The sequence below is a fragment of the Physeter macrocephalus genome, chromosome 13, assembly GCF_002837175.3.
Source record: "Physeter macrocephalus isolate SW-GA chromosome 13, ASM283717v5, whole genome shotgun sequence".
NCBI lineage: Eukaryota > Metazoa > Chordata > Mammalia > Artiodactyla > Physeteridae > Physeter > Physeter macrocephalus.
In genome coordinates, this window is record NC_041226.1 from 70,912,975 (window position 1) to 70,924,992 (window position 12,018).

General features: G+C 36.8%; 1 protein-coding gene across 6 annotated transcripts in view; it reads left to right on the top strand.

Moving 5' to 3' along the window:
* PCCA (propionyl-CoA carboxylase subunit alpha) overlaps positions 1–12,018 on the top strand; it is a 378,662-nt gene that overhangs the window by 56,067 nt on the left and 310,577 nt on the right. For all 6 annotated transcript variants that reach the window (XR_008619078.1, XM_028497435.1, XM_007103730.4 and 3 more), the window contains exons 5-6: positions 3,185–3,298; positions 5,164–5,217. Coding sequence is in view for 5 of the 6 variants with exons in the window: in XM_028497435.1 (XP_028353236.1) it covers positions 3,185–3,298; positions 5,164–5,217 (168 nt within the window). In the remaining variant the exon portion in view is untranslated. The remainder of the gene's footprint in view (positions 1–3,184; positions 3,299–5,163; positions 5,218–12,018) is intronic.

Below are 12,018 nucleotides of genomic sequence, written 5' to 3' on the forward strand. Positions count from 1 at the left end.
GGCCTCTCCCGTTGCGGAGCACAGGCTCCGGACGCGCAGGCTCAGCGGCCATGGCTCACGGGCCCAGCCGCTCCGCGGCATGTGGGATATTCCTGGACCGGGGCACGAACCCGTGTCCTCTGCCTCGGCAGGTGGACTCTCAACCACTGCGCCACCAGGGAAGCCCAAGATATTGACATTTTTGAGACAGATACATCTAGTCAGTGTAGGTGAAGATAAGTCATTCTTCAGAAGAGCGTCTGCACTGCTTGAATGCAGTTTTGTTTTGTATTATTAAAGAAATAGTAATCACCTCAGGCATTTAGAACAACAACAACAACAAAATTGAAATTGAGTTTCAAAAGTTTTTTTAAACTATCCTTTCGTGGTTGACTCAGAAGTATCTCCTTGGGAACTAAGGCAGCAGAGGGTTCTAGTTTCTTCTTTCAAATGGCTTTGCCAAGCATTTTTGCTAGTACTGACCCTGTGCTAGACTGTGGGCTTGAGATGTTAATATAGGCTTCTACCCTAAAGTAAGGTTTGTTTCTGAGAAATAGAAGAAAAGAAACCAACCAACCCCTTTAGAAACAGCGTGTTTTGCCTTTCTTTGTCAAGTCCCTAAGCCGTTTTGACCTGCTTTTGATGTATTTATTTGAATGGTTATTCAAACAATATTAATGATCTGCTAAAATGTTAGGCTCTGAGCTAGATTCTCAGTATGTTTACAAAGAGTTTGTGATAACATAGGAAAAATGCCTATTATGATGATAGTTAAAAAACAAAAGGATGCAAAATTATATATGCAGTTTGGTTACAAAAGTATTTAAAGACTGGAAGTAAATAAGTCAAAATATTATTAGGATTCCCCTCCTTTTAAACTTAAAAAAAATTTATTTATTAATTTATTTTTGGCTGTGTGGGGTCTCTGTTTCTGTGCGAGGGCTTTCTCTGGTTGCGGCGAGTGGGGGCCACTCTTCATCGCGGTGCACGGGCCTCTCACTATCGCGGCCTCTCTTGTTGCGGAGCGCAGGCTCAGTAATTGTGGCTCGCGGGCCTAGTTGCTCCGCGGCATGTGGCGTCTTCCCAGACCAGGGCTCGAACCCGTGTCCCCTGCATTGGCAGGTAGATTCTCAGCCGCTGCGCCACCAAGGAGGCCCCTTTCTAACTTTTTGATGCCTATTTATTATAGAAAATTTGGACACAGGGATGCATGTGTATATATTTTAATCCCCCCTCCACCACGTACAACCCTCAGTTGCCATATGTATTGTTAAGATTGGAGATTTAATTTAGTGTAGCTTTTTACCTCAAAGACAGTGGCTTAACAATGAAAATTATTAAATAAACTGTCATCCAAGTGTATCTATGAATTTAAAAGCTTGTAGCAATAAAACTGTGCTGGGAGAGATTTTTTAAGAAAAGGAATTTAAGACACAACTTCTGCCTTGCAGGACCTTATGATCTGGAAAAGGAGAGTGTAGGAAAAGGAGAGTGTATAAATTGTAACAGACGTAATCTGTAAAGCAGTCAAAATGACATTACTGGGCAGGATGTGATTAAATGCCAAAATTTGCACCTGGTACTACTGGAGTTCAGATTAAAGGAGATTCATCTGAAGACCCAGTGGTAGAAGTGGAACTTTAAATGCATCTTTAATAATAGGTAGTACCTGGCGGGAAATAAAATCTACAGAGTAAGTATGGATTTAACTTTAAATACTTTATCCCCACCTGACTAATGCATTTTTTTCAAAGGATTGTTCAGTATTCAATTTCTTTCTTACAGAAAAATCCCACAACCACAATTACAAAAACAAAATTGCTGTTGTAAAAAATTGCTGAACTGGGCAGAGGGCAGTAGAAGAGGGGGCATTCTGGTCTGAGGGGAGAAGAGCAACTTGAAGTTGGGAATAAGCAAGATATAAAGGAGAGCCTTGCTTTGAACATGGGAATATTTAGGATCCTTTGGCGAGCTTGGCTGCCTTTCCTTGGATGTTATTAAAGAAATTAAACTGCATAGATCTGAGTCTTTTATATTAAGATATTGATCTGTTAATCCCTTGGGTAGCAGGTATCTTTAACCTTTCAATACACAATATAATTTTTTACTTAGTTTGAAAATATTTATTGAATAGATAAAGAGAACTCTGAGCTTTCTAAAAGATGACTTGAATTTTTTTTTTTGATAGACCTCGTTTAAAACCAAGTGCTTCTCTAAAAACTACTTTACAGCTGAAGACTATAACTTAGCAATACTCAAGAGTATTTTCCACCTTAGACTTTTCAGAGGAGGGTCATCCATGGCCAGGTATATGAGTGTGTTCCAGTTTTTAATGTCTGCCTTGTAAAATAAATTTAAATGGAATTTAAATTTATTTAAACTTACACTGGAAAACTGTTAGGAAAAGCCGTTTCAAAAATACGTAAATCCCTTTCATCATTTTAAAAGAATAGATTTCTTTTAGAAGTAAGCAATTTATTCTGTATTGAATGCCTAGCCTTTCTTAAGCAAAAATAGATTTGAAACATTGTGTAGTAAGTAGTCTTAAAAATGGAGCATATATTCCTGAATTTGGAGTAGGTTTAGAACTGAATGCACATGTCGGTTCTTTTAGGAATAAAGGTTAAAATGGGTGAGGATCAAATGTGAGAGTATTTAAACGATTCTCAAGATTTTCTGGCTCATGTGTAGTGATACTGAACTCTTTAGTCCTGGGCTTTAATTTGTGCCTGGTGCTGACCTGATGCTGTGCAGGGACACTCACTGCATCCCTTCATTCAGTTTCTCTAATTATCCCCACTTCCTGGGGAGCTTGCTTAGAACTGGGCATGAGTGCTTGTTATGAAAATATTGGGCTACCCTGGCTACATGTAACAGAGTAGTTTTTGATATAAGGTTTACGTATGGATGAACTGAATAGGAGGCTAAAGTTGTTTGCTGTGATTTTACTTAATCAAATTGGTATGGAATATTATGGAAGTTATCTGGTTAGACAGTGGATTAGGCTTGTAATAAATGAAATCATGGTTACTATAGCTCCTGAGCTTATTTGTTACATTGTAATTTCTTAGTGCATATTCAGAGAGAGATCTGACTACATAAATGATATAGGAAACACTCAGATTTGCAATTTTGTGTATACTTGCGGATGAAGATAGTTCTTTTTGCTGGGAGGATCTGTTAATGCAGAGATTTGTCTCTTCAGGTTCACGTGAAAATGGCGGATGAGGCGGTCTGTGTTGGCCCAGCTCCCACCAGTAAAAGCTACCTCAACATGGATGCCATCATGGAAGCCATTAAGAAAACCGGGGCCCAAGCTGTGAGTCTGAATGAATCTGTCTACTGCAGCTGTTTCATATGTAGTGAGCAGAGCACTAGAGTTTGTATTAAAAAAAAAATAAGAAAGAATGATTGAAAATGCTGTTGCAGTTCATGTCACATGAGTTAAATGTGGCCGAATTCGCTACTGGAAATCAGAGGCTTTGTAGCATCTGGCAGTGTTGGTTACTGATCCTGCAGGTGGCTGCTGGATTCAGCTTTCACACCAGGGAGCGGTTTCAGTTCATTTCCAAATTTGCTAGGGGGAAAAAAAAAAAAAATCCCAATTAATTTTGAGAATTAACCCTTTCAGTATAATAAGAGTATTAAAAAAATCTGTATTATAAACAGGATCCAAAAGACCCTGTTTTAAATTCTATTTTAATCATTTAAAAATTATGTATGCCTCATTATATGTCCAGAAATAAAAATGATGCAATTGGTAATTATTTTAGTTTGATAGTGTCAGTGGAATATACATAATTTACATGGAGAAATCAGTAATTCTCCCCACCCCCAATTCTGTTTGGAGTAGAATCCAAGGAAATAACTGGGTTCTGACGTCAGGAATAGTGTTTTGTTATTGTTGTTGTTGTGTGTGTGTGTATGTTTTTATCAGAGAACTAATTACATGTAATGTTAAAAAAAAATCTATGTAGAGTTATCTCTAAAATTGGATGGAAGCAGCCAACACCAGCAGTTAGCCTGGAGTGCTTCAGTTAGTGTTCACATTTCTTTTGAAAGAAATGTTTTAGTAAGATGCATGTTTAAATAAAAAACTGAATTCATGAACCCGTATTATAGATGTTACAGTTTACTAGCAGAGTTAATGAAGGTAAAACTCTTTTAACCTTTTAACTGTAGATGATCAGAATACAATCTTTAGTTGAATGTTTATATGAAATGAAACTGTTGGAGTGAAACTCTTTTCCTGGGATGTAGTAGTGTAAATTATTCTGTACCATGTTCATAAAGCTTAGTCTAGCATTTAAAAAAATCTCAAATGTGTAGCTACTTCTAGATTAGAGTATGATATTGACTCATTTAGAAATTTGACTTATAGCAGAATTATTTTCCTAGAAATATATTCAATACTGACTGATAATAGGGTGGCTAAATTTATGTTTGGTCAAAAGTTACTTGGTTAGAACAGGATGGTGGAATTTAAATTGTTGCAATGTGGCTGTGAGAGAGGAGAGCGTGAAGTGGTTGTGACCGCCTGAGTGGGATGGGGAGGGAAAGAAGAGTAGATATTAGAAGAGAAATAAATTCAGAGAATGATGATAAGGTAAAACCAAACTTCGATTTTAGTTAGGTTTGACAAAAACTGTTCATTGGGTAGTGGCTGAATATATTAATATTGTCAGGAATAAAACATGTTCATTGGCTTAGTAGCCAGGGTTTGGTAAAGTAGCAGTTCCTGGTTCTGTAAAGAAAGGGGAAATAAGAGTTTTTCATCCATCTTGTGAAAGGTTTCCTTTAACATAATTCTTTGACCCACCAGCTGTTAGAAAATTCTCCAGACTTGTGGCCAAAGTTAGTCTCAGAAAAAGTGGGGAGAGTTTGGGTTGGGTTGAACTGCATAGCCAAGTGCAGGTGGACAGGCAGGTGTGATGGGAGACGGCCCCGACTGTGCTTAAGACAGGTAGCATGCTACTACATACAAGTGAGTATAAAGTAGGCGATTTCTTGGCGTTTGGGTCTGAACTCAGGAGAACTGAGTTAGAGCTGATCAGTATGTTAGAGTCAGTAACCTTACTCCAGGGCCCTTGAACAATAAACACGTTAATGCTCTTTCTGTCGTGCTTACTGTAAAGGTTTTGCAAATTGGTAAAACTGAAAGTGCTTTTTGTTTTCATTTCTAAGGTACATCCAGGTTATGGATTTCTTTCAGAAAATAAAGAATTTGCCAAATGTTTGGTAAGTTTGTAAGGAACCAGAAACTGTTAACTTATATTTTAGAAAGTAGTGTAATGGTGTTGCTTTTGTAAATGTGGGTAGTGATGAGTTATAGACTTTTCATTGACCCAACGATTCTTTGAAAATAGTTTGGGAAAAGTGAAGACTTTTATTCTGTAACCTAAGTCTTGATTTGAAGCGTGAAAATGGAAAAGTTGTAAAATCACCGTTATACCTAATGAATGATACCTAGTTTATATAACATGTTGTGTGGACTTTGACTTTTAAAATTAAACATTTCAGACTTTTAGCTAAATATGTCAGGGAATCCAGTGATTCGTTAATGATTTACCATGAGCATGGAATGTGAAGCCAGAAGTAAGATTCTGTTTTTTGCCTTTTATTGCATATTATGGCATTTAATATCAAATCTTACTACTGCCTCTATTTTGGGAAATTTTTTTCTTTTTTTTATGATAGGAGTATCCTCCTGATATCACCATCCTGACTAGGTGCATGACCCTATATTTGCTGTTAAACTGATTTTCCAAGTGTATTTATAACTACATTCAAGATGGTACTGAAACCTTAGTTTTCAGGTACTAAAATAGGATACTGATAATGTTTCGAAAAGCTCATTAGATCAATTATCTCAGGTATTAAGTTAACTTAATATTTTAATATATTTTACTTTGTTTCTGTGATATGCTTATATTTTGTTCTTCCATGGATTCAAAATTATTTATGAATGCAATTACCATTTTCAAGATGAAATTTTCACTTAAAATTCATAAATTTAATTTGGACAATTCTTAAGATCATAGAATTCTAGCCCAGAATGATCTGTTTTAACCAATTTACTTTATAGATTAAAAACTAAGGCCTATAGATTAAACTAAGGCCTAAAGAAGTTGTGATGTAAAGTCACGCAGGTGGCTAATAGTAACACATGTCTGGAGAGGGCATATTAGGTGTAAGTATCCAAAGGTGCAGATTTACCAGGTTTTGTGCAGTATATCCACGTTTTCCTGTTTATACCCCTTTTTATTATCTTCTAGTTTGAAATTTTGGCTGAGGTTCTCTCATTATGTAAGAAAATGATTTGAATATAATACATTTTAAATGTATTTGTACAATATAATATATTTAAGTTTGTATAGCTGAGGAGTCTCTAAACTGTGGTCCATGGGCCAAATGCAGCTGCCGCCTGTTTTTGTAAATTAAGTTTTATTGGCACACAGCCCTGCTTGTTCACTTACCTGTCGTCTGTGGCTGCTTTTGCTCTAGAACAGCAGAGTTGAGTAGCTATAGCAGAGACCAAATGGCCTGTAAATAAATATTCACTGTATGCCCCTTTATAGAAAAAGTTTGCCGGCTCCTGGTATAGATGAATATCTGAGTCCGGGAGAAGTGAAATTATATGGCAAGTATATTTATTCATGCATTTATTCAGTCATTAAAAAGGGCTTATTTGATATCTATGTTCAAGGCATTTGAGAAGGATATAAAAATGAATTGGATGTGCGTCCTGCTCATGAGGAGCTCACAGTCATGTTGTGGAAAATAAGTCAGGTACACAAATGACTTCAGGGAAAAAAATATTATGAAGAAGTTCAGATTCTCCGTAAATGAAGATAAGATTGTGCCGTCAGGGGTTTCATGTTAGAGAAAAGGGTATAAAATGTATGACTACCTTCCTTTCTCATTTGCTTTTCTAATTTTATCTCCTCCATTTTCCTTTATCAATGCTATGCCTTAGGCACACCAGACTGCATGCTATTCCCAAACGTGGCTGGTTCTCTCCTGTTCTGTCTTTTCCATCGCTCTCCTCAGTGGTCACACCTGTCCCCTGGTCCCACATTTCTTATTACTGTCTATTCTTAAAAGCACAGTTCATGTTACCCCTACCAGGATAGTTTTCCATGTTCTTCTGGTGAGAAGTAATCTCTTTCCTCTGTCTTCTAGAGCATTTAAATTTTTTTTTTTTTCCTTATCTGGCATACCACCTTCCATATTATGTAAAAATTGTTTGTGTATTTTAATCTCCTCTTAAGGTAAGAGACTTGGTCATCTCATTCTTTGTTTCCCTTTTGTTTTATATCCTAATGATTTCTACGTAGTGAGTTCAGTGAATGTTATGGAAAGATAAGTAAATATTAGATAAAGAATTATGGAACAATAACCTGCAAGAAAACTTTCCTCCTGTCACAGAAGGGACTGTTTTGTAACTAGAAAGCGGTATTGCCATGTGTCTTTATTCACCATAAAAATATGTAGCTAGTGATAACTAACCTTCTCTTTTTGTGCATCATGGCAACATTCTTATTTGGGATATAATTTTCCTAGCTTAAAAACTTTTCCCATTGGAGTATGCCATTTAAAACACACCTTTTGAAATATCTGGCTGTAGCTGGTGAGTTCCATAAAAATAACACAGTGAAATAAAATTGCATACAGATTTTGTTATGCATATCAACATTGTTTGTGTGGTTGGTGACGAACCATTGAAATTTGATAGTTATTGTCTCAAACTGGGAATATTCTTAGAATCTGATTTCTAAGATAGTGGTAATAGATTATTACTATGTTGGCAGCAACTTTTGGCAAGAAAAATGAGCAGAATATGGAAAGGAAATTTTTTTAAAAGTTTATTTTATTTTTGGCTGCCATTGGGTCTTCGTTGCTGCACTCGGACTTTCTCTAGTTGTGGTGACGGGTCTGCTCTTCCTTGCGGTGCATGGGCTCTAGGCGTGCGGGCTTCAGTAGTTGTGGCTCGCGGGCTGTAGAGCGCAGCCTCAGTAGTTGTGGCGTACGGGCTTAGTTACTCCGCGGCTTGTGGGATCTTCCTGGACCAGGGTTCAAACCCATGTCCCCTGCATTGGCAGGCGGATTCTTAACCACTGCGCCACCAGGGAAGTCTGGGAAAGATATTTTTTAAGTTTAATACTGTGGAGTTCCTTTTACTATAACTTATATATGCTGTAACTTATCTTTGAAATGTAATCAAATGTGGAGGTCCCCCCCCCCATTAATTTCTGGTTCTGTTTTTTTTTCCTTTAAATTGCTGTTCAAAGATCAGCATAATATTTACTTCGTTTATAGAAAAACTGTTTGTGCCTTATCATCTGGTATATTATTTTTAGTTAACAGCTTTGAATAAGATGATTTCTTGAATTTTTTTCTGAGTTTGTGCTATTTGCTTTAGAAAGCTACCATAAGCCAAATGTTAAAAGCATTCTAAACTTTATATGTTTTCTTTACAAGACTAATTATTCTTTATGCTTAATTTACACAAAATGGGATCAGATTATATAGAATCCCTACTGTAATCATGTCTTGTTTGCTTTTGCTTAAATAATTAATGGAAAATTCAAAGCTACAAATAATCCTCATAAAGAATAGTAGTTTTCAGTAATTTTAATATGCTGAGCACACATTTTATTTCCAAAATGTTTTTCATTCTGTATTTCCCCTCTGGGCTCCTTGTATTCTGAGCAGTAAAGGAACAGTGGTGGAAGGCTGTGAGGACTGTTAGGGTTAAGAAAAGAAATTCTTTTGGCGTTTACGAAAGAGGATTGAAAAGTTAAACTATCTGCCCCTGGAAAAAGTGGTTTAAAGATTAAATGAGATTTAAAGAGATTTCACAGTGTTTTTGGTTATCTTTCTGGTTTTTATGTGTATGTTTTTTCATGTTATCATATCATATTTTAATTCAGCACAGCATTATAAGTTACAGTAGTTACCTTTATGAGAAATTTATGTTAGATTTAATAATTTGTGTTTCATGTATGGGTCTTATCCATGTATTTAGAAGATATTTGTATATATGCATACAGATAATGTGTTCTATCCAGAATGCTCAGCATTGAGGGTGGAGAAGGGAACTGTGGGAAGCAGTTGAGGTTTGATGATTGTATTTTTTATCTCCTTTTGTTGGAGACTTTTTAGCAAGGTAAGGAATGTAACTACTTCAAAAACAATAATGAGATTTTTTTAATCCATTGGATTAACCAAACTTTTAAAAAAATAGCTATAGCATCCAGTGTAGACAAGTGTACAGGAAGTGTCTTGTTCTTGGGAGTATAAATTATTTCAGCCCCCTTTTATCTTTTTTTTTTGTTGCAGAAATTTGCTGGTATTACCAAAATTTAAAATGTATATATTCTTTGACTCAACAGTTCCACTCTTAAGAATTTCACCTACAAAGATGTACTTTAAAAATGTTCATTGTGGGGCTTCCCTGGTGGCGCAGTGGTTGCGCGTCCGCCTGCCGATGCAGGGGAACCGGGTTCGCGCCCCGGTATGGGAGGATCCCACATGCCGCGGAGCGGCTGGGCCCGTGAGCCATGGCCGCTGAGCCTGCGCGTCCGGAGCCTGTGCTCCGCGGCGGGAGAGGCCACAGCAGTGAGAGACCTGCGAAAAAAAAAAGAAAGGTTAATACTACACTGTATTTTGTAGACATCTAGTTTTAACTACATAGATATTCTTACAATTATTAGAATTTCCATTTTGGACACAGGTCTTTGATTTTATTATGTTAAAGTGAAAAAAATTTGAGAATGTAAAATCTTCAGAAACTTAAGTCACATGTATACATTGAAAAATAAGGTTTCTTCCATCTGTGAACCTCTGACCCCAGCCCCCAGTTTAAATTCCTAGAGACTACCACTGCTACCAATTTATATTCTAGAGTGCATGCATGCGTGTGTGTTTGCCTGCTAGAATTTGCTATAGATTTGTTATACAGGGTACTCTTATTTGCTGAAGTAGGATTTTGTTTGTTCATAAAAAAAGAAGTGGCACAGAACTTTTCTTCCCTTCCCCAGGCTCTTAAAAATAGGTGTGGAACACCTACCTGCAGATACACTTGCAACATTCTTATTTAATCTTTACGACAATCTGTGGTGTATTATGATTTATCGAAGAGAGAACAATCTCAGAATAAATGCCTTGCCCAATGTCACATAGCTAGAAAATAAGAGTATAGTTTCTTACAAAAGTCTTTGACTATAAATCCCATGCTCAGTAAATGTTCCAAACTACTTCTAAGATGAATTGGAACTAGACTGGATTGTTATTGTTTTGTTTTGTTTTGTTTTTAATTGACAGCTTGGGCTGGCACCTTTTTTTTTTTTTTTTTTTTTTTTTTTTTTTTTTTTTTTTACTATTGGTGGAAGTTGTTCTCTTTCTGCTCCCTTTTTCCCCCTCATTGGTGTACCATTGTTAAGGTCTAAAAACAGAATATTTCTTTTAGTTTTTTTTGGTCTTGTGATCTTGGATGCCAGTGAAAGTAACTGTCTTCACTTGGTTTTGCTGACTTTATAGGTAAAGTACAATACTTGAGTGAGCTGGCAGAGCTACAGAAGAGTCACTGATGCCTTTTTCCTCTCTGGGATATTCTTATGTTGAATTAATTTTGTTTTGTTTTGTTTTTAATTGACAGCTTGGGCTGGCACCTTTTTTTTTTTTTTTTTTTTTTTTTTTTTACTATTGGTGGAAGTTGTTCTCTTTCTGCTCCCTTTTTCCCCCTCATTGGTGTACCATTGTTAAGGTCTAAAAACAGAATATTTCTTTTAGTTTTTTTTGGTCTTGTGATCTTGGATGCCAGTGAAAGTAACTGTCTTCACTTGGTTTTGCTGACTTTATAGGTAAAGTACAATACTTGAGTGAGCTGGCAGAGCTACAGAAGAGTCACTGATGCCTTTTTCCTCTCTGGGATATTCTTATGTTGAATTAATAATGTCTCCCTGAATTTAGAGGAGAAATTTGGTGACTCTATCCTTTTGACAGCAATTTTATAATATGTTTTAAATTGTGATTATATATGTCATGTTCAAAGGCTTAATGAATACCTATGAAACAAGCTTCGTAAAACCCTTATAATAACAGAATGTCCTTTGAGATGTTTGAGAACATGTTGGATTAGAGTTCAGCTTCTAGACTGTTTGTTGAAGAATTTGAAGATGATGCTGAGTAGAAATGCTCTAAAGTGGATACCTGAAAGAGAAAAATTTCTATTTTTAGGGAGTCTTTAAGGATGTAGATAAGGCAAATACATTTAGAGTTGTGGGGTTTGGTGGGTGATTTCAATAGGAAGGTTAAGAATCTGGGATTTGATGAGGCTGGGATCTTCTGCCCTTTGCTTGAGGTTAAAATAGTTTGAATTTTATACTGGAGCTTTGCTTCTCCCTCTCCTTTCTCTCCCCTGCAGTTATTAGCACAGTCTGGAGTCAGAGTTAAAATTCTTGCTCCGCCACTTCATATCCCTGTGATCTTGGACAAGTTGCTTAATGTTTGACTCTGAAGACTCTCAAGTGTCTTATGCTTACTGTTGGCAGGATTTGTTTTTCTGCATCTGACTCTTTATATCGAAAACATGTCTCCTGTAGCCAGCATGTAGTTGGGCCACGCCTTTTTTTTTTTTTTTTAACATCTTGGAGTATAATTGCTTTACAGTGGTGTGTTAGTTTCTGCTTTATATGAAAGTGAATCGGCTATACATATATCCCCATATCCCCTACCTCTTGTGTCTCCCTCCCACCCTCCCTATCCCACCCCTCTAGGTGGTCACAGAGCACCGAGCTGACGTCCCTGTGCCGTGCGGCTGCTTCCCACTAGCTATCTATTTTACATTTGGTAGTGTATGTATGTCCATGCCACTCTCTCACTTCATCCCAGCTTACCCTTCCCCCTCCCCGTGTCCTCAAGTCCATTCTCTACGTCTGTGTCTTTATTCCTGTCCTGCCCCTGTGTTCTTCAGAACCTTTTTTTTTTTGTTTTTCTAGATTCCATATATATGTGTTAGCATATGGTATTTGTTTA